At 42.0% G+C, this 22,287-nt stretch overlaps 1 protein-coding gene across 2 annotated transcripts; it reads right to left on the bottom strand.

The window, feature by feature from the left end:
• Positions 1-707: 707 nt before the first annotated feature.
• LOC120421243 (alpha-tocopherol transfer protein-like) lies at positions 708-13,911 on the bottom strand. 2 transcript variants are annotated; one of them, XM_052710532.1, is made up of 4 exons: positions 13,670-13,911; positions 12,660-12,761; positions 1,914-2,218; positions 708-1,850 (listed from the first exon to the last, which is right to left on the bottom strand). In XM_052710532.1, the coding sequence occupies exons 2-4, from the start codon at positions 12,714-12,716 to the stop codon at positions 1,229-1,231; spliced, it is 984 nt and encodes a 327-aa protein (XP_052566492.1). In that variant the 5' UTR covers positions 12,717-12,761; positions 13,670-13,911; the 3' UTR covers positions 708-1,228. The 2 variants fall into 2 exon arrangements, with proteins under 2 accessions (XP_052566492.1, XP_039440378.1); XM_039584444.2 differs by lacking the exon at positions 12,660-12,761.
• Between the last annotated feature and the right edge of the window lie 8,376 nt (positions 13,912-22,287).

The raw sequence follows: 22,287 nt of genomic DNA, 5'->3' as shown, positions 1-22,287 counted from the left end.
TGGAACTCGTTGCAAAACTTGATTTTTTCAACACTCTTCGTATTTATCCAACTCGGTGAACCTCGTTGGATAAATGTACGACTCGTGCTGAAAAAATCCTCTTTTTGCAACTTGTTGCATAAACTACTATTATGATATAAGGTGCAAAAAGTGGTTTTTTTCAGCACGAGCCAGACATTTATTCAACGAGGTTCACCGAGCCTAATAAAACAATATTTTAAAATCTAGTCTTGCTGCGAGTTCTACTGAACATTTTTTGAAAATTTGAAAAACAGATTTTTAATAAAATGATAAGTCAACTGTCCTTTTATTTAGTCAATGAATCGTTTATATAAAAAAAATTAAATGTATTACTTTTCTAAACAAGTGTTACTATTCGATTCTATTTTTTTTGGTACCGAAAATTATGCTGTTTCGTCGTTCTAGAATGGCAGGAAAAGTAAGTATAGTTTTACAACGGGATTGCAAAAAAGTGCATTTTAGTAAAAAGCATTAAAAACTGCACAGTTCTAGAACAGCTTTCACAATATTGCAATTTAAGGACTGCTTGTATAAGAAACAAAGCAAGAAAATAATCCTTCACTTGTAGATTTTGCTTTCTCACTTGTATTGCTGTGTAGTAATTGTTAAACAGGCACGTTTTTAATCATGACGAAGGGATTTCTTTCAAGTTTCAAATGCCGCAGCAAAAAACACATTCTCTCAAATTTCCTTTTAAACAAGAAAGTCTTTAATAGCAAATACGTTACAAAAAATATAAAACAAAACGAGTACAACAAAAAAACTGACTGCTCAAAGTGTTTTATCGCGCCATCTAACTAGATCCATTCTTTTACTTCTCTGATCGCTAATAAATCTCAATTGAAAAAAAAAATCTACATATTATGAAATTGCTGCTCTTACGGAACATCCCCGTTGGGGGGTCCTGAAATCTCTTTTCTTTTCTTCAAAAATCGAAAAATTTGGGAATCACGAACGGAAGCTTTTCGTTTTTGCGCGCACGCGTTACGTTTTCTATTGTATTATGTTTTGGGTAATTTGGCTAACTAGGTTAGGATGAGTTAGTGTGAAAGGGGGTGAAGGGATGAGATTTTGGTTAATTTGGATGGTTGTTTTTTTTTGGGGGGATTTTTTTTTTGGGATGAGGTTATGTTTGGGGATGGTGGTGTGGGGGATGAGCGATGTTCGGTGGATGGGCGATGGACGGTGTGACCTTCGGATGGGGTGTTTAATCGATGGTCAGCTGTCGGAAGGTTCCGTCCATGCCGAACAGCTCGTCGGCGGTCTTGGGGGCACCGGGGCGCAGGGATTCGTTGGCCTTGCTGGCCTCCTGCTCCTTGAACCAGGCGGTGTACTCGCCCAGCTTGGCGCGCCACTGCTCGTTCAGGTCCTTGATCGATCCGGCGGCTCCACCGTACTCGGACGGCAGCATGTCCTTCGGCACGTACTTGTACAGATCCTCCATGCTGCTGTGGATGTGGATACGCTCGCGGATCTTCTCCTTCAGGAAGGGCTTGACGAAGTTGACGATGGTGTCGACGATGGGCGAGACGTTCACCACGTGCACCTCCTTCAGCTTGACGGGGTACGCCTCCTGGACGCAGATGAGGAACTTCTTGACCAGCGTCGGGGTGAACTTGGCAAAGTGCGTCGGGGTGGCCACGCTAGCGTCCAGGATGTACACGTCGCCGGCCACGCCGACGGCCTCCTCCGCCAGGCGCACATCGCCGATCATCAGCGTCAGCTTCATCGACTCGATCACGTTCGGGGTGGTGATGTCCTTGTCGGTACCACGGAGCATCACCACACGGCAACCGGACGGGGTCAGGCCCGGCAGTGGGGGCATGTGACTGGAGGGGGGAGAGCAAGGTTAGTACGTGGTCATTGTTAGGCGTTGCCACTGTCAAACTCACATCACGTTCAGGATCTCCGACATCTCCGGGCGGCTCACGTCCCGGTCGGTGAAGAACTCCGGCACGGCGTTACGCATGGTGTAGTACATGTCCAGCTTCTGCTTGACGCGCTCGATGCTGAACTTGCAGCCGCGCAGGAAGGTGCGCAGGCGGGCGTCGTCCATGTCCTTGGGCAGATGCGGCTGCTTGCCGAGCCACTCGCGGATGATGCCGATGTCGCGGTCAATGTCGGCAGGGTTCGCGGGCTCGCGCAGCTCCTCCTTGATCTTGGCGCACATGTCTCCGGATGGCTGGACGAGAGTCATCTGGTGAGGGAAAAGTAAGGTTAGGTCACGCGTTACCAAATCAACCCTGTTAAATTTGCGTGTGTTATGATCCATAAGCGTTACACTAAGTCGTTACTCGTGTTAGTGCTTTAAGCGGTCGTGTGAAACCCATTGCCAGGCGCGATAGCGGCTTTTACATCGTCGAATCTTTCAACAAACCCTCAAGAGGTACCACCAGGGCCACCGCAGTGTAGAGGCTGATTTGGCAACCCCCTCTCGCGTTTGCTCATGTTTGTTATGTTTACAGTTTGCATGTTGTGAAACGTTTCCCTGCAGACAAAAAGTCTATAAAGACGACCACGAAAAAAAAACCAACGGCAAGACTTGAACGACCAACGAGTCAAGGGGGGGCTTCTTCATGAGATATTGGGGGGAAAGAGGCTGATAGACACCGCAAACACTTTCGCTTTTTTGTTGCCGATCTTCCACCTCCCGAAAGTCCTCTCATTTTGTAGCACACTTTTTTGCACGGCGGGAAATTTTGAGCACTGATTTTGGCAGAAAGGCGTTACGATTTAGTGAATCGCTGAATTTCTAAAGGGTAACGCCTCCAGTGTGATGTCAAAATCGATAACATTATCTTCAGAAATGAAAACAATGTTTTCAGTTTCGAAAACACTTGCCAACGCAGATTTCCTTCCGTGTCTTGCTGGGAAAACAGCTTTGCCAGAGTGGGTAGCCTCGAACTTCAGGATTGATTGGTTCGCTGAGGATGATGAATGAAGAGGATGTTCTTGAGGCGCGGCGGTGAAAAGTTTGTCAAGAGTTTTTTTTTAGCTTTCGTCCAAGGGGAGACTTTTCCTCAAAGTGACGAAAAGTGACATGATGAAGATTGAGGGACGGTCGCCGTCGGCGACGACGGCGTTCCGTTGACAACGTTGTTCGATAAACTTTTCCCACAGGTTGGAGTCCGGGAACCATGTCAGCTTTTCAAGAGTTCGTGTCATCCGACGACGTTGAATTAATAACATTTTAATCAAGTCTTCGCCAGACATTGGGGACGCCAAGTTCAACGTCGCGGTTCGAAACCAGTTCTTGCGCCAAAATTTTGCACCAAATCGATGACCTTGCCGAAGCGAAAACTGGTTGGGGACACCCTTGATCTTCTACGCCGACGTATGACGACTTTCGAAAGCTTCGTCTCTAATTGAAGTGGCGCGGTTTATGACCAACACTTGGTTCGTGGCACGTAAATCATGTCAGCTCTTCCCCCACTCCATCTCAAGACGTCAAGCCGCGCGTTGCCTGATTCGCTGTAATTATGTTCACGGCGTTACTTGGTTAGTGGATTATGTATACCCTAGGCACCGGTCTTGCATGACTCACCGCTGAGTAGTCTGGCTTATGCAACGTTGTGTGCAAACTACCTGTTGAGAGAGCCCACAGCCTAGCGGAGCGCGTCACTTCTTGGAGGGAAAGAGCTCCGGAAAAAAACTCGGAGGGGTCTTGGTAGGAAAAAAGTAATTAGACCACGGCCGCTTTCGTCGACGCCCTGCAGCTGGAGCAAATCGGGCCCGATGAGTCATTTTCTGCACGATAGGAGCAGGCTTTTGAGGAAGATTTTGCGAAAGTCGGGCAGAGATTTGCCAATCAGTTTTGACACGCAACGTGCACCAACATTAATTGGGAAAAACTTTGATTTTTACTTCAATCACTCACGAGAACCCAGGAGCAACTCAGCGAACACGTTCAATAATGAGTACCGTGCGATTCTTTCTCATTAACGAGCAAGAACTTATGAGAGTTTCATTGCAAGTTTATCTCTTTCTCTCTCAGTTTGCTTGCAGAGCTGTCAAACTTGCATCACTCAAAAAACAGTTTTTTTCTCGATACTCTCTCAAAAGTCGTGAGCAGCGATGAAATTATTTAAAAAGAATGATCTTTCAAAGTTGACATCTTAACTAACGGCGTCTGACGTTTAACCTATGCATGTATTAGTGAGATAGTGAGAGCCTCGGTCACTTTCAAATCTCTCTCTCTCTTAGTGAGTGCTCAGTGAAACTCTGTTGATGAAGATTTTTTGAGGTTCAACAGATTTTCACTGGTATTCAATGAAACGAAATCATCAACAACTCAATTCATAACTGAAAACAAGTGCTCATGTCTTACAATAATACTCGTAAAGAAATAATTTCGCAAAAAAACATCGATCCAATCGCTTCATAAAACATCGCATCAATTGCACCTCGGCGTTCGGGCATCTTTCAACACACTTTTGCTGCTGTGTATTACAACCATCTTAATGGAAATCGCCCTACGCCGGCTATTATTATTGCCCCCACACTGTGTTTCCCGCTCTCTGGTGCAATCGTTTCGCGAAATCTCTTCATAACCCCAGTTTTATGACCAATCAAGCTCGCGAGCTAAATCAATCTCACTTCTTCCTTCTTGTGAGAAAAAGAGAAGTGAAAAAAAAACTCAAATTACAGCGCAAAGTTACTCGCGAGTTATTTCGTGCACTTAGCGTTACGATGCTCGTAAATAAGGAGCCTTTTTCGGTGGACATTTATTGGACATTGAGCTACTTTGTTTGATCAGGGATGTGGAACTCGGCGATGAAAAGTTCACCACCAAAAATCGCATTTAAATAAGTGATGAATTCCTCAAGACTGCAGAAATTTCTCAGATAGAAAAACATCTTTTGAAACTCTCTCTGATGGATGAGTTACCTAGGATTCGTGAAGCTTGCACCCTTACCAAAAATCATGATTTTTTGAGTTCCAAATCCTACTTTTCATACGATTTTTTGAGTTCAGGTACTACAACCATAAAAATGGTTATATGGGTTGAACTGAAAAATTCGTATGAAAAGTGGGATTTGGAACACAAAAAATCGTGATTTTTGGTAAGGGTGTGCCGAGTGATTCAAACAAAATAAAATTGAAATCGCAAAAATGGTCACTCACAATTTGACAGGTAAACAAAGTAACTCATTCCTGAAATAGAACTGTCACTTTGATGACAATCCTCTCATCACTGACAACAACTACTCATGATCAATTTACGAGTCACTCACTCGCTCGTAACTGTCACTTTATTTCGAGCCCGCAACCACTTTGGCTGAGTGACCTTGGCAGAATTTCAAATTCACCCAGGTTTATTTTTACAACCACGTGGCGTTGCTGCACCGGGCGTCGAGGGTCCTCTCAACCGACCCTGGTGGTGGTGTCGTTTCCGGTGCACCACCCTTGCGGCGCGCGGTGTCTGCCACTCTTGAGTACACGGGGAGTCGGGGCGCGAAAAGCGTTTCATGAATATTTAAAAGGCTCGTTTAGGAAGTTATGAGTGGCGGTGGGTTGGGGGATAAAGTGGCCGTGGGAACCTGAAGGATCCACGTCAACGCGGAAAAAAGAACGAGGAACAACAAAGCGGCGAGTCCGGAGTGGCTTGGCAGACTAGCTTCCGGTAAACTTGGAGGAAGTGGTGAGAAGGAGATGTAAAGATGCAGGATAGTTGAACTAGAGATAGATCTGACAAATTGTTTCTAGATTTTTGATTTGAAACTACAATAACTGTGATTGATAGATTCGGTTGCTCAATGTTTTGACAGCTCTTCACAAGGGTTCCTCAGACGGCCATTCTGGTTGTACGATGTTTTGAAATGGATTGACTTCGGGGAGAACGAACAGCTTTTTAGGGACTGCCTTTCGGGAATTTGGCCGTATTTCCTGCTGAGCTAGGCAAATGTTTGCGGAGGGGATTTTCGGGGGCCAACAGGGAACGAAAATTGTTATTTGAACAATCAAAATTGAGGCATTTCTTTTTTTGTACTAGCGGGAAAGTGGACAGGTTTTGTCTGATATTTTTGGATTAAAATTGTTGTTTTAACAACTGATCTAACTAGACAAGTAAGATGTAGGTGAATTGTTATCAAATTTGAACCGATTACATTGAATAGCATGCTCAGAAATACGAACTTCAAAAGTGACTTAGATCAAACATTAGATGTTGAATATCTGCTACACCCAAAGGAAAAATATATCTCAAAATCTGCAACATTGGATTTGCTGCAGAAAATATCATATTTTATAACATTTTTTGCAGCAAGCCCGTAGATCATTTTTGCCCGCGTGTAAAAATTTCAGCGATCTGCAGTTCTCACCAACACATATAAAGCTGGCCCGTCTCCGAGCAACACTCCAAAGAGAAGCATATGTTGGTGCTCTTTCACTCACTTTTCATCAAGCGTCCATGGCGCGGTGGTAGCGTGTCGGATCAATAACCAAGAAGTTGGTGGTTCAATCCTCGTTCTACTAAGTGTTTTTTTGTGAAATACAACCAAAAAGCCGTCAGTAATGTCGATAATTGTCGGTAACGGGCAAAAATGTCATACTCCTATATCGCAAAAAATGCATGAGGACAGATTTCATGCATATTCTGATATACTTCCATGCCGCCATGCATCACAATCATGCGACTGCCAGTTGGGTGTAGATTTGCTAGACGCTAGCCGAAATAATTCCCAATTAGTATTTCGCCATGCTTTTGACTCAGTGAGATTGCCTGACAGCAACATTCAACTACAGTAAAAAGCTTATTTTTGATTTTTTAATGCTTTCAAAATTGCAAAGTTCAAAAATTATCTACAAAAAACAACAAAAAAACCTTTCGAGGCTGCTCAGAATATAAAATTTTACCAAAATATAATAATATCTACATAGAACAAACGCTCTGTATTTACTGCTGCTTGGAGGAAGCTCAACCAAGGATTATGCAACGATTCAGGCGAAAAGTTTATTGCATGTATGTCGGTCGAGTGCCTGAATATGATTTCGGTTCACCCTCTCACTCTCTGAAGGGTTTTGGAAGATTTCCTTTCCACCAGTTAGAAGGGTGAATGACCCAATTTTAGGTAAGACATGAAATATTTAAAACTCAAACCGAAGTCTAAGAAAATGTTCTCGAACGAGTCAAACGAATCTCTCCCAACTTAACTTCTTATTAACTTCAGTTGTTCAAACCATGTCAATTCACCCTACACTGAGATAGACTTTTGCCCGCTAGGGATTTCGCTCGAAATGGTCCAATTTGCTGTTCACAACAGTTGATGCTCCGTTTTAGCAGAGTTCACCAAACAACTCAGCTTTGCAGAAAATAACGAGCATTAGCATTTGAAGCCCCCCGCGGAAGTTGCCTTTTTGTGGCTCGCAAAATTTCTCGACAAACTGGGTCAAGCTGAATTCATTTTAAAACATCACATTTTCAAGAAGTTTAATTGTTCCAGCAAATGAGTAAAGTTCTTGCCTCGCACCTCCAAGACTTCCGGACGACGTGCAAACATCAATCACCGTTACCGGAGCTGACTGGGTGGCGCCGGAGTTCCTTCCGAAAAAACCCGACATTTCCCCTCAAATCTCCCCGGAGAAGTCGGTGACGACTGTGGCGCCACCCGCAGGGTAGGAGTTGTTTTCCAACCAGAAATCTTCAGTCGAGCGGCAAGATTTATGAGCTGGATGCAAGACGCTCTGCTTCCGGGGAAATCACGGAACGCTTTTGGAGACGAATGCTGAATGCAGCTTGTCAGCGCTGCTTGTCGAGCATGGTGTCGAACATTTGGAGCAGTAGATGCCTTCTGTTGTCTTGCTTGGTGCGAGATATATATAGTTCGGTACACAGAAAAAAATAATGTAAATTTGGAAGCTGTAATTTTGGAAGGTTGAATATTACCTCTTTTATGATGTAATTTTACCTCAATTTAGACTGAAAGAGTGACATTACACCAGAAAAGTGGTAAAATTACACATTTCCAGAGGTAAAATTACACCTTTTTTCTTACATAAAAGATGTACCCCTTCCCAGATGTAATATTACCATGATTTTTTTTTCTGTGTATATCACTTTTGTGGGATTTGCGGTTTACCGAGGTTTGATTACCTGTCATTTAGTCTGTGAAGTAAATTGTGGCTTTGAGGGGGATTGAGCAACTTTGTCTACACAGTAGAAGAATTGTTGCAACTAGGAGTCGTTCTATGCTAATGTCAGCGGAACAAGTTTCGTTTAAAACGTGCAATTACATGCGTAACGCAACCGGTGAACCAATCCTGAGTTCTTGCTCCATCGAAGAGCAGGATTGATCAGAATCGATGAGGTAACGTTTTGCAGATTGTCCAGAGCAAAAGAGTGGTTTGATTGGATAACTTTAATTTGCGGTTACTTGAACACGTGCCCTGGTCAAATCGTAAACATATGTTAACAATTCTGGAACAATCTGTGTACAGGTTCGCAAACATATGTTCGCGATTCGGCAATCAAGCTGGGACAGTTTTATCGCACATGTCATGTAGAACAAGCTCACTAATGTTGAACACAAGGTGACTGATTTAATTGATTTGTATTCCAGCAATGCATATCTGATCAACGCACATACACAGTTCTAATTGAATTCAAATAACATGTGCTCTGGATCATTGAAATTTATGCCCGATTCGTGTAGATAATTTTATGATTCAGCTACAGTAGACTCTCGTTGGCTTGATTGAACAAAGCGTTAACAAATTTCCATTTCAAACTGGTCCAAGTTGCACTTTTTAGCGAGTTTTGAAAAGTAAGACAACAAACCATTTAACAGTTCCTGATTTTAGTCAAGTAATCAGAAACGAATTACAGCAATTACTCACTGCAACTGATTACTCACTGAAAGAGTTGCTCAAAAGTGAACGTGTCGTTCTGCTCTCTTCCGTAAGATATCGATAAAATGAATGCTAAAAGATCTCAATTTTATACTTTCGGGAAGAAATTTAGACCTCACTGATACATTCGCAGGTAAAACATCAGACGCTAATCAATTTTGCAGTATACAGTGTTTGTAAACAAAGTCGTGACATTGAAATCTAGTTGCATACACTTTTTAAAATGTCTGCAAAGTCTGTGCGAACTCAGGGCGGTGCGAACTCATGGCTTCTACCCGAGGAACCCTTGATTGAGTATGTCATGGTGCGGTTGTCAAAAACGCTAGCTCTGACTCTGTCATTTCTATGGAAGCTAACTTTGTTTATGTTTTGCTATGGAGCATTTCTACAATGTGTTTCTTATGGAGCGAACTGTCAAAAACTGCTCGACTGCGGGTGCTCCATTCCTGGCACGGTTCATTTTAGAGTCGCTCTTTTCTCTTCCGTGAAATTTCTGTAGAATAATTGCTCAATCAATCTCAAAAGTTTGGGAAGGAATTTCGACCTCACTTATACACTCGCAAGTAAATCTTCAGAGATGATGAATAGACTTAGCAAAGCCTGGTCTCATGCACACTAGCGCACTATTTGTTTTGCTAGCCGCTACACAATTTAATCTCAACCTTTTTCAATTGATTCATGAAGCAAATTAATTTTTCGGTACATGAAAAACTCATAAAATCTTAGAAAATAGAAAAAAAAACTTTTATAAAAAAAATAATACTTTTTGCTCGAAAGTCTAGCATACTATAAGTTTTAAGAGCCTTGAAACGCTGGTGCAATGGAGCACCCGCAGTCGAGCAGTTTTTGACAGTTCACTCCATAAGAAATACAATGTAGAAAAAAGCAAAAAACGCTCGAATGGAAGTGCTCCATTGTGACAGTTCGAGCTGGTGTGAAAACAGCAACAGAACTCGCACCGCACTGGTCTTGACCGCTCATTAACTACGAAGCGGATTCGTTCATTTGAATAGAACAGTATCTAGACTCCGTTCACTCATTGAAAGCTGTCAAAATTACGAAACCATAGTCGAGCAATGGGATTGAAATGTAAACATCAGTTTGACAGCTGAGTTTTGACGTTCATTTTTTTTTTGCATTTCCATTCGAGCAGTTTTTGTTTTTTCTTCAATGTATTCCTCATGGGTGAACTGTCATTTGTACCACTCGAATTCGGTAATCCATTCTCTGACTCAATACAGGTAAGTGAGGTTCCAAAATATTGTAGAATTATTTAGACTAGAGAGTCAACATGAAGAGGCGAATTATTACTCTCGGGGTTCCAACCGAGCTGTCAAAGCAGGGTTCCAATCGAGCGTTTAAGGTTGGAATCTGTTTAAAAAATGATTATTAAAAAACGAGATTCTGAACATAATAAAATTAATAAACTTTTGTTTAAAGAAATTAAAATACTAAGCAACAGTTTTATAAAATCTCGTTTTTCGAGCAAAAATTTTTTGAAATGTTTCCAACCTTAATCTTGCCAAATCTTGTCGCTCGATAGGAGCCCTGTTTTGACAGCTCGATTGGAACCCAGAGAGTACCAATAGAGTTATCTAAGTCCGCTCTCACGCACACTAGCACCCCATTTGTTTTGCTGGACGGTACAAAATTTAACCTCAATCTTTTTCGTGTACGTACACGCAATACATACGCACGTAGATAACTCTATGGAGCACCCGCATTCGAGCAGTTTTTGACAGTTCGCTCTGTAAAAAATACATTGTAGAAAAAAGCAAAAACTGCTCGAATGGAAGTGCTCCATTCGCCTTTCCATGTAGGCTCTCGAATCTAGATTCACTCCGATTTGAGCTCGTGATTGAAAAGCTTTTATCGATTTTTTTTAGATATTTGATATATAAAATTGTTTCCAATTTGAGAATATTTTTTCAGAACATGTCATTTATGGACCTTGGAATTGACGCCGAAAGCATTTCAAACTAATGAAGTTTCACTGTTGCAAAATTTGTTTCAAGAGGAAAGCAGTCCCTGCTCGATGGTGTTGTGATGGGGTAAATTCAATTTGTGGCTTTCACAGCATGATTCGGTTTGTTTGATGTAGCAATTGAGCAAATTTGATTCCGGTAAACACACTCGATATGATGTAGAATGAGCGAGACTTGATTCAATTAAATCAAATGCATTCGTGATAATTTAGTTAGGGTGGCTCTGATTTGATGAGGAAACATACTTTTCTATGAGTTTGAAACTCGAGTTAGAAATGTTTAAAAAAAGCAATTTTAAAATTAATTTTAGGTGAAAATTTTAAACCAAAAGTTAAAATTCAAAATGATCGAGTCCTCCTCACACACAACACTGTCCCGTCGTGACCGTCCAAATCGGCTTTGAAGCGCCAACAAACCTCCAACTTTGGTCTGCCAAAACGTCTGTCATCCAACGACGGGACAATCGCGGTTGAATTTGGAAACACAAAGCCCGGCGCTGCAGCTGCTGCCTAATTTGGTCGGTGGGGCCGTTTTCGCGGCACAGCGCAAACAATCGATAATGATGCAAACACAGCGACACACGCACACACACAAACTAATAACCACCGCATGCACAAACACACGCACGAGAAAGTACAGTTTCAAATTTGCTCCATGGAGAAGTGCAGTTTGGACGCTGTGCAGTTATGGCGACGTTGTGGTCTGCTGACGATACCTTGAAGTTTGAACGGTTCATCTTGAAAAATACATTTTTTTAATATTTTAAAAAATATTTAAAAATTTAAAATTAAAAAACATATTGCTTGAAAAAAGAAAAAAAATCGTTTAAGGGCTAAGGAAATGACTTCGAGTCTTTTCATTCAAATTAAGATTCCTCGTAAAGGATTCATTTTTTTCCAAAAAACAGCTCGACAAGTTGTAGCTAACATTCAGATGCATCAACTGTTAAAAAATGAGCTAGATTGGTTGGGTCTTGCTTTAGAATTTGACTTTTTAGTAAAGGGTTTGATTAAAATAAAATTGTTAACGATTCTGAAACATATAATCGTAAATATTTTGATGGATTTTTGACCGCTTGTCGCTCACGTCAAGCCAGCACAACCTCCACACCGAATCGATCGCCCAAAAGAGGCCGCTTGGAGCTCGTGTACGGAAATGAAACCGTTCCTAATTTGATTTTCTCTCTTCGCCGTCGTAAATTGGACTCGAACGGGCAACACTGCTGCGGGGGGGACGAAAGTCCGAGTCGGCAGCACTGCTAATTGAAATGAAATTGCGAAAACAATCATTCCGGTGCATATTAAAGGGGAAAAGCGTCGAGCAATATCTCCTGGTGTGTGGTCTGCATGTGTTTGGTCAGCATGTTCGGAATTGGTTTTTCCACTTGAACAGCTTTTCACCGCGCGGTGGAAAGCTTGGAAATCGCTTTCGCGTCGGATGATGGATTACTATTGTTGGATTAGAAGGGGTTTGGGAAGGGGGGGTGGTTTCGTGTTTCACTTGTTGCACGAGACGTGGACGCGCCCCACTTCTTTGTGGCTTGATTATTGGTATTAGTGGTTAGGAAGATTCCACCCGATCATGCCACGGATGATTAATTCTAGGGTATTAGGTAGCAAAGGGGTTAATTACAATAAAACACGGCGGACATCGATAGCACCAGGCGAAAGCGTTCGGGAGCATCAGATTAAGGGATGAAGCAATCGTTATATCAATGGGGAGCGGGAGAGGGGTTGATTAGAAATTGATTACGAGGCGCATTAGGGCAATTTGAGCGGGGGTGGCAGAGGCGGGTAGCGCACGTACCTTCCACTTGAGATTCGTGGTGGAGAAATTGTCCTCCTTGTGGACGGTGGGGGCCATCTCGATTTGCCTTGATTTGAAGAAGGTTCGAAAACTGGACCAAAACTGCGAATTTGGAAGAAATCATTTTAAGACTGGTTGTAATGGTTTCAAATCGCCCATTTCTACAAAAAATTTACTCTCAAAACTTTTTTGAAAAGTATGGAATAATGATTTCAATCATGCAACTTGTATTGCTCTCTGTACAAATGACTCCTCAGCATGTGATCTCATCTCACTTGAGGTAAACTTTTGTTTCTCCCCCGATTATAACTTTTTGTGAACCTCAAGTTCACGTAATAGGGCATTCAATCATGCTTTGAGATAAGTTCAAGTGAAATTTAGATGAACCGTAATGGCTTGCGTAGATAGTGAAATTAATTCGTTTTCTTTTACACAAAGCAGCTTATTTTCTTTGAGCGAATATTAGGTTTAAACTCGGAATTGAACCCGGATCCATGTCAAATTTACATAGAAGCGAATTTTCGACTGGAGACATCACGCTGCATAAGCGACGAACCCGCAAATTTAACACTTTCAAAGTCCAACACTCAGCAATCCCCCCAACAGTGATGCAATGCACCTCCTCACACCCACTGTACTAAAGTCCGCGCACTTGGCACTTAATTCCCAGGTTTGAACAGTTGAGATTTTCAACTAAACTTTAAGCGCAGCGATCGCGATCGTGACGGTTTTGCAATTCTCTTCTCCAGCTGCATAACCAGTTTCGTTGATGGAGCCTGGTACTGTACACAAGGGATGTTGATTTTGGTTTGTTTCGTGAGTGAGGAGGGGGTACTTGGGCTACCGCAATTCACTTGCTTGGGGGTTGAAGAACTTATGCAACATAGCAGGTACAGGCCAGAGAGTTCACTAAACCAGTTCTTGAACAAACACACAAACACGCGATTTGTAACGACTTCGTTGGAAAAGAACACACTTTGAACACACGGTTTTTTTTTCGTAATCCGTACCTTGGTATTTGGTTTGGTAGCTTCGACTTAGCAGAAAAAAAAACAAATAGAGTATCACTGGGGATCCCTTTGGAGCAACTCCTTCAAGATCTGGTATCACAGAACGGAATAAACGGAACTGGGGGAGCTGGTTCCAAACTGGTTCGCTTGGAAGGATGTTTGTTTGCTTTGGCGCTTGAAGATGGCTCACACCTGCTGCTCTAGGAGGAGAGGACCACTTAAACTGAACTGAACGATGCCGATGATGGAACTGGTGGTAATATTTAAAGAACACACCACTATATACGCGATCGGACCGTTTTCGCGATCGGGCTAGAGCGGGAGGGCGAGAGACAGCGCGAAAGAGATGGAAACGGTAAGCGTCCAGAGCGAGAGTCTAGAGAGCGCTCGAAAGGGGGTAAGACATGGTGGCGCGCGCGCACCCCGGGTATTTGCGTGCGTGTTTCCCCCCACGTGGCGCGCAGGTTTTCCATGCGGTTGAGCTTCATTTTCACCTGAGAGCGGCGGTGCGAAGGGTACCGTCAGGTTGGTGAGTTTGGATCGCGTTTTGTGGCGGAGAAACGTGCCCGGATTGACCGTGATGTTTTTCGAGAATTTTCCGGAGAAGAATGATTGAAGAAGAAATGATTTCTAGTGCTTGTTTAGTTTGATCAATCTACAATCATATAATGAAAAAGTCACATAAAATCATGGTCATGAGCAGAAAACTGTATCAGCTGGTTTACGAAAAATAATAATATTTTGCTCATGCAAAATTCATTTTCAATTTTCATTTTCAACATTGAAGCTACTAAGCAACCAGCAGTACGATAGCTAAGCCAAAAAAGAATTCTTAGAAAATTTTATAAGCATTTCAAAAATATTTTTCCAACTCGGTAAACCTCGTTGGATAAATGTACGACTCGTGTCGAAAAAATCTTCTTTTTGCAACATGTTGCATGAACTACTATTTTGTTGTCCCCCAAAACATACAAACAAATTTTACTTTTTGTGATAGAAAGTCAAATAAAAAATAGGGATGCGAGATTTGATATCCAGATTATTCTAGATTATTCCTGAACAGGAAATAGGAAGAAATATCTTATCGGTTTGTTATCTTCAGCAACGTTGTAGGTATTGTGAGGACTAGGGCTAGTAATTTTTCACGGCGAAAAAAATTAAATTACGCGGCAAGCCAATTTCAAATCATTGAAATATCATGGCTATTTCGCGGTTCTCTAAAACCTGCAGGAAATGAACGCAAAAATGAGTTGTTTACAAATAATTGAGTACAGAAAAGTTACTGAAAGAGTTAGCTGTTGTTTTAGATACAAAATATAAAAAAACATGACAAAAAATAGCCATAACAACAAATATTTGCTAAATTTTGCAGAATTCTCCAAACCAGATTTTTGGATTCAGCTTATTTGTTTTTAGAAATTAGAGAAATTAAATTTGCTTATTAATCTTTAAAACAAAGCATATTCTTATCAATAATTTCAGTAAATGTAGAATCAGTAAAACAAAAGAAATAAAATGTATTTTTTAAAACTTCAATCCTGAAAAAACAGTTATTTTCTTATACTTTTGATGCATTTTTTTGATGCAGTTTCAAATGACGTTCTTTCACATTATTGGTTTAAATTCGAAAAAAAATCTTCATGTGATAAAGCTTCAAACTTCATATTGTATTATCAAAAAATGTATTATCCATGGCATGTTGAAACCAAAGCATATTATGCTGGCGATATTAAATCAACAATCTGAAACGAAACTATTGGCACTACGCCCCCCGGGGCATGGCCTTCCTCTAACGTGAGATTTCTGCTCCAGCGCCTCTGACGAGACAGGAGAAACCGGGACCGACGTTTTACTTCACCATCCGATAGAAGCTCAGTGGATAAGGCGGGAATCGAACGCGCGTCTCATAGCATCATCGGGATCGGCAGCCGAAGCCGCTACCCCTGCGCCACGAGACCCACCAAATCAACAATCTGCAACTCCAAAAATTAGTTACACAATGACTGTTGAAAATCTTGGGGATAATTTGAATTAAAAAGTCAATGTTGAACACGCTGAAGTACAATTTGACAATACAATATTTAGAATTTCGCAACATCGGGACTGGCAACACCAGCCAGCAACAGTCAACTGTTCGGAGCTCCTCAAACTTTTCGATTCTTTCGCCGTAATTAACAGTGTTTACCCGCGAGTTTGCTGCTCCAGCATGCCAAGGGCCGGCCGTGGCCGTGGCAGTTCGAGTGCGGCCTCGAAAAACCCGCGAAGTTCATCTACCGGCAGAGTGCAGAAAGGTAAACATACCAACGCCGCATCGACCGCCATCGCGCACGGGAGCGTGCCCGGTGACGTCACCGATCCTTCTTTTTTACACGTGTCATACCGTCCACGTGAGTCCCCAGTACGGACGAGACAATCGACCCGGGCATCCGGAAGTACCTCCGACCAGCAGCAGCAGCAGCAGTCCACCAGCACTACGACAACAACCACTTCCAACGTTCCCACCAGCAACGAATTTGAGATGCTGAGTGGAGAAGAAAACAACACCGCCAGTGACAGCAGCAGTGCTGGCGACGACGATGACGATGATGAACTTGCGCGCAAGCAAGGAAAGCAGAAAAAGTGTAACTCTCCGAAGGAACGACGACCACCTCCAATTTTTGTTTTGGATACGTTGGCGGACGATGTTGACGAGTTGCTTGAGGGACTCCAATATTGTCTCAAAATTAGCAAAACTTCTGTGCAAGTGATTACGCATAAAAAACAGAATTTCGACTTGGTAGTGAAGAAGTTGAAGTTGCGAAACTTCAAATTCTTCACATTTGACCCAGCAGAGAAGGTCCCAGTGAAGATCGTCCTTCAGGGATATCCGGACCGCCCGATCTCCGACCTGGAAGAACACCTGTCGGGCGTCAAGGTTAAACCTCGAGAGGTTAAGGTGCTCTCGAAATCGACAACGGTGACAGGTACGTACACATTGTACCTCCTGTACTTCGATCGTGGGTCGGTCAAAATCCAGGACCTACGGCAGATCAAAGCACTGGACGGCTTCTTCGTGACGTGGCGATTCTACACGAAGAATCCGACCGACGCAGCGCAATGCCACCGCTGTCAAAAATTCGGACACGGTTCAAGAAACTGTAATCTTCCGCCCCGGTGCATTAAGTGCGGTGAGACCCACTTCACCGAAAGGTGCAATCTTCCGCGGAAAGACCAGTTGGGGGAAAACGCCCAGCAGCACAAAGCGCGCGTCAAGTGAGCGAACTGTGGTGGAAACCACACGGCGAATTTCCGTGGCTGTGCCGCGCGGAAAAAGTACCTCGAGGAGCAGGACAAGAAGAAGAAAGCGCCAGCGTCCCGCCAACCTCCAAAGACTTCGAGCACGAACGCTGCAGCAGCTGGCGGCGGAGCGGTTCCATTGACCAACCCAGCGTTCCCTCCCGGTTGGGGAGGTTCGTACGCTAGAGTAGCCGCTTCTGGGAGCGGTACTTCACCGGGACAAGCAGACGTTACCGGAGATGATCTCTTCACGCTTCCCGAGTTTTTCGCTCTTGCTGGAGAGATGCTCACGCGCTTTCGTGCCTGCCGGAACAAGGCAGAACAATTCCAAGCTCTGAGTGAGCTTATGATGAAGTATATCTACAACGGATAAGCTGCCTTGTGCAGCGAAGTTTTTCGACGTCAAAAGACAAAACAAACTGTGATCTAGTTTTAAGCTTTTCTATCTCTATCCTTTTCCTTAGCAAATTTAGAAGGTTTTTTTTTTAATAATTTTTCCTTCTGTTGGCAAATCCATTGTTAGAATATCCAATTACATCAAAATGAACTATAGTACAAATCATAGTTGAAAGGTACTCCAAAACTCTATTAGGTTATAAGAATTACGAAATTGTGAATTGATTATTTACTAATAAAAACTAATTGAATTGAATTGAATTTCGCAACATTTCGCGGTATTTACCAAAATTCATGGCCAAGACCAAATTTCACGGATTAAGCGGGTTCCGGAAAATCGTGTAAAATCACTAGCCCTAATGAAGACTAAGAAAAAAAATGGCTGGAATTGTTTTTTTAATTAAATAAAAAATGCCTGGAATTGTCTTGCCGTTTTTTAATAAAAAAAATGTTTTTTTTTATGTGTTTAAAGGGACAAACACCGCATGCGTTGCAACTTTTGAGCCTTAGAAAAGATTGTGCTAAAACTTTTCAAAATTTGTGTCCCACCCCTTTTTATTGTCGGCCCGGAAAATCAGAAAGCAAAAAAAAAATTTTTCCGAAAATATGATATTATCAATGGAAATTGTAGTTTATTTAACTTAAAACATATTATATTTAGCATGTTTGGGCTCGCTTAAAAATGTTTATTTATTTTATAGATTTTCCAGTGTACATTAGAGCAATTTTTTTTTCATGATATTTTTTTTTGTTTTCGAAAATGTGTAATTAAACTATTACTTTTAGCTTATCTCCCACGGCGTGTTTTCTAGAACAACATTATCAAGAAAAAATAGTCATCGCTACTTTCAAATGTGTCTTATAGGAAATTTTCTCAGCTTTCCAATGCTTCTAAGAGCGAAATGTTTCATCGGGATATTTCTGAGATATCTCTATTTTAAGTTTTTTGGTTTTAAATTTCTTTATTATTCATTGGAAATTTTATACTAACTGTTCAGAAAACTTATGAAATGATGTGTTTCATGTGTCATTTACTCATCAAAATGTGCAAAATAAGACAAGAAACAACTTTGTAGAAGGTTGCAAATCGCTAAACATTTTGAAAATGAAGTTTTAACCAATTTTATTTTAATACATGGAATTTATTCAGAAATTTATATCATAAAACAATGTAAAAATATATTTTTATTACATTATTACATATATTTTTTGTGTGCAAAAATCACGAGTCTGCTCTGATTCAGCTTGTTCAACCAAAACTTTGACAGGTTTGTGATTGTTAACAGTATTATTGAATTTGAATGAATAAATTTGATATTTTCTTTAACAAACATTAACCAGGAACATAAATACAAATATGGTTTAAAATCGAAATGTACTACAGTTAAACCTCGCATATGCACCTCATATGGGGGTTTCTTATGCGAAGCACGCATATGCGAGGTACAGGGCTTATGGGATTTTGGCTATATGGGAGACATGGGTTATATTTTTATAAAAAATCAACTAAACTATACAAATTTATAGTGTTTTGGAATCGTTATGAAGTCAGCTATACAGCTACACCAAATTTACATGGTTTACGATGTTCTAGGTCATCCGAAACTTCGTCAAGTTAAGGCCTATGTGTTCAACGCCGTACAAATATGAGGTAGGCGATTTGACTGTGGTTTTTGACCACAGGTCATATCCGGATAACCTCAGGGAGGTTCAGGGACTAGTCTACCGATATGTGGTGATGTTCTGGGTCTTCTGTAGAGTCCCTGAAGGTACGGATGGGTCTACCGCCGTAACACGGCAGAGGTCGGTGGTTTTTGACCTCAGATCATATCCAGATAGACTCAGGGAGGTTCAGGGACTAGTCTACCGATATGTGGAGATGTTCTGGGTCTTCTGTGGAGTCCCGAGAGCTACGCCTGAAGGGTCTACCGCCGTAACAAAGGAGAGGTCGATGGTTTTTGACCTTAGATAATATCCAGATAGCCTCAGGGAGGTTCAGGGACTAGTCTACCGATGTGTGGTCATTTTTTTGGGTCTTCTGTAGAGTCCCAGGAGTAACGGCCGATGGCTCTACCACCGCAACAAGATAGAGGTCGGAGGTTTTCGGCCTCAGTTCATATCCGGATAGCCTCAGGGAGGTTAAGGGACTAGTTTACCGATTTCTGGTAATGTGCTGGGTCTTCTGTAAAGTCCCGGGAGCTACGGTCAATGGGTCTACCGCCGTAACAAGGCAGAGGTCGGTGGATTTTGACCTCAGATCATATCCGGATAGCCTCAGGAAGGTTCAGAGACTAGTCTACCGATGTGGGGTGATGTTCTGGGTCTTCTGTAGAGTCCCGGGAATTACGGTCAATGGGTCTTCCACCGAAATAAGGCAGAGGTCACTGGATTTTGATCTTAGATCATATCCGGATAGCCTCCGGACGGTTCAGGGACTAGTCTACCGATGTGTTATGATCTTTTGGGTCTTCTGTAGAGTCCCGGAAGTAACGGCCCTGAGGCTATTCGGATATGATCTGAGATCAAAAACCACAGACCTGTATCTTGTTACGGTGGTAGACCCATCGGCCGTAACTTCCAAGATCTTACAAAAGACCTATCACATCGGTAGACTAGCCCCAGAACCTCCCTGAGGCTATCCGGATATGATCTGAGGTCAAAAAACTCCGACCTCTATCTTGTTACGGTGGTAGACCCAACGGCCGTAGCTCCCGAAATCTTACAAAACACCCAGAACATCACCACATATCGGTAGACTAGTTACGGCTGTAGACCCATTGACCGTTACTCCCGGGACTCTACAGAAGACCCAGAATATTACCACACGTCAGTAGACTAGTCCCTGAACCACCCTGAGGCTATCTGAATATGATCCCTCCGACCTCTATCTTGTTACGATGGTAGACCCATCGGCCGTAGCTCCCGGGACTCTACAGGAGACCCCGAACATCACCACATACCGGTAGACTAGTCCCTGAACCTCCCTGAGGCTATCCGAATATGATCTGAGGTCAAAAACCACAGACCTCTGCCGTGTTACGTCGGTAGACCCATCGGACGTAGCTCCCGGGAATCTACAGAAGACCCAGAACATCACCACATATCGGTAGACTAGTCCCTGAACCTCACTGAGGCTATCTGGATATTGTCTAAGGTCAAAAACCATCGACCTCTGCTTTGTTACGGCGGTAGACCCGTCGGTCGTAACTCCCGGGACTCTAAAGAAGACCCAGAACATCACCACATATCGGTAGACTAGTCCCTGAACCTCCCTGAGGCTATCCGAATATGATCTGAGGTCAAAAACCACAGACCTCTGCCGTGTTACGTCGGTAGACCCATCGGACGTAGCTCCCGGGACTCTACAGAAGACCCAGAACATCACTACATATCGGTAGACTAGTCCCTGAACCTCCCTGAGTCTATCTGGATATAATCTAAGGCCAAAAACCATCGACCTCTGCCTTGTTACGGCGGTAGACCCTTCAGGCGTAGCTCTCGGGACTCCACAGAAGACCCAGAACATTTCCACATATCGGTAGACAAGTCCCTGAACCTCGCTGAGGCTATCTGGATATGATCTGAGGTCAAAAAATACCGACCTCTGCCGTGTTACGGCGGTAGACCCATCGGTCGTACCTCCCGGGACTCTACAGAAGACCCAGAACATCACCACATACCGGTAGACTAGTCCCTGAACCTCCCTGAGGCTATCCGGATATGATCTGAGGTCTAAAACTACCGACCTCTGCCGTGTTACGGCGGTAGACCCATCGGACGTACCTCCCGGGACTCTACAGAAGACCCAGAACATCACCACATATCGGTAGACTAGTCCCTGAACCTCCCTGAGGCTATCCGGAAATGATCTGTGGTCAAAAACCACAGACAAATCGCCTAACTCATACTTGTACGGCGTTGAACACATAGGCCTTAACTTGACGAAGTTTCGGATGATCTAGAACATCGTAAACCATGTAAATTTGGTGTAGCTGTATAGCTGACTTCATAACGATTCCAAAACACTATAAATTTGTATAGTTTAGTTGATTTTTTATAAAAATATAGCCCATGTCTCCCATATAGCCAAAATCCCATAAGCCCTGTACCTCGCATATGCAACTCTTGCGACAAAACCGAATCAGGTGGAATGACTCGTATATGCAAAGTTGCATATGCGAGGCGCTCTTATACGAGGTTTAACTGTACATATTACTGTTGCAAGCTTCAAAAGTCATATTTTCATGAGAATAAAATAAGTATAAAATTTTATAAAATGTTTACTGTTGAAAATGCACTTAAAAGTAGCAATAAAACTCGAGTCTTCCAATTCAGAATGCTGAAAACACCGTCACAAACTTTTGTTTTGTTTGAACAATATTATTTATTATTTTAACGAAAAAAAAAAACTAAAAAAAGTCTTTCCAAACTATTTGAACAAGAATCAAGAAATAAAACATTTTTTTAAAAAAGATGAGATTAAAGATGAGAGTCTTATAAACTTCTAAAATATTGCTTTTTCCTTGATCATTTAGTACAAAAAAAACGAAAACAATCATTTCATACTATAAAAAAAAAAAACAACTGGTTAATGTTTGATTACGGAAATATGTTATTTATTTATAAAAATTTTGTAATACCCTATCAATCTCAAACCTGTAAAAATTTCGGTTGTATCAGCTAATTCCAAGCTGAATCGGAGTAGACCGGTGATATTTGTACACAACAATTATGTAATAATCTTTTTATTCTTGTAAAAATAATATATATTTTAATGCGGTTTTATGATTTTAATTTCTGAATAAATCCCACATATTCAAAAATTCGGTTAAAACAAAATTTTCAAAATGTTTAACGGTTTGCAACCTTCAACAAAGTTGTTTCTTGTATTATTTTGCACTTTTTGATGAGTAAATGACACATGAAACTCATCATTTGACAAGTTT

The sequence above is a fragment of the Culex pipiens genome, chromosome 3 (genome assembly GCF_016801865.2).
Source record: "Culex pipiens pallens isolate TS chromosome 3, TS_CPP_V2, whole genome shotgun sequence".
Taxonomy (NCBI): domain Eukaryota; kingdom Metazoa; phylum Arthropoda; class Insecta; order Diptera; family Culicidae; genus Culex; species Culex pipiens.
Note: the sequence above shows the minus strand (reverse complement) of the source record. Positions and strands in the feature narration are given on the sequence as shown.

Excerpts from the sequence above, each read along its gene's own strand:
- LOC120421243 (XM_052710532.1), bottom strand. The coding sequence starts at position 12,716 with ATGGCCCCCACCGTCCACAAGGAGGACAATTTCTCCACCACGAATCTC. Across the intron at positions 2,219-12,659 it reads CCACGAATCTCAAGTGGAAG|ATGACTCTCGTCCAGCCATC; the intron begins GTACGTGCGCTA and ends TTCCCTCACCAG. Across the intron at positions 1,851-1,913 it reads TCGGAGATCCTGAACGTGAT|TCACATGCCCCCACTGCCGG; the intron begins GTGAGTTTGACA and ends TCCCCCCTCCAG.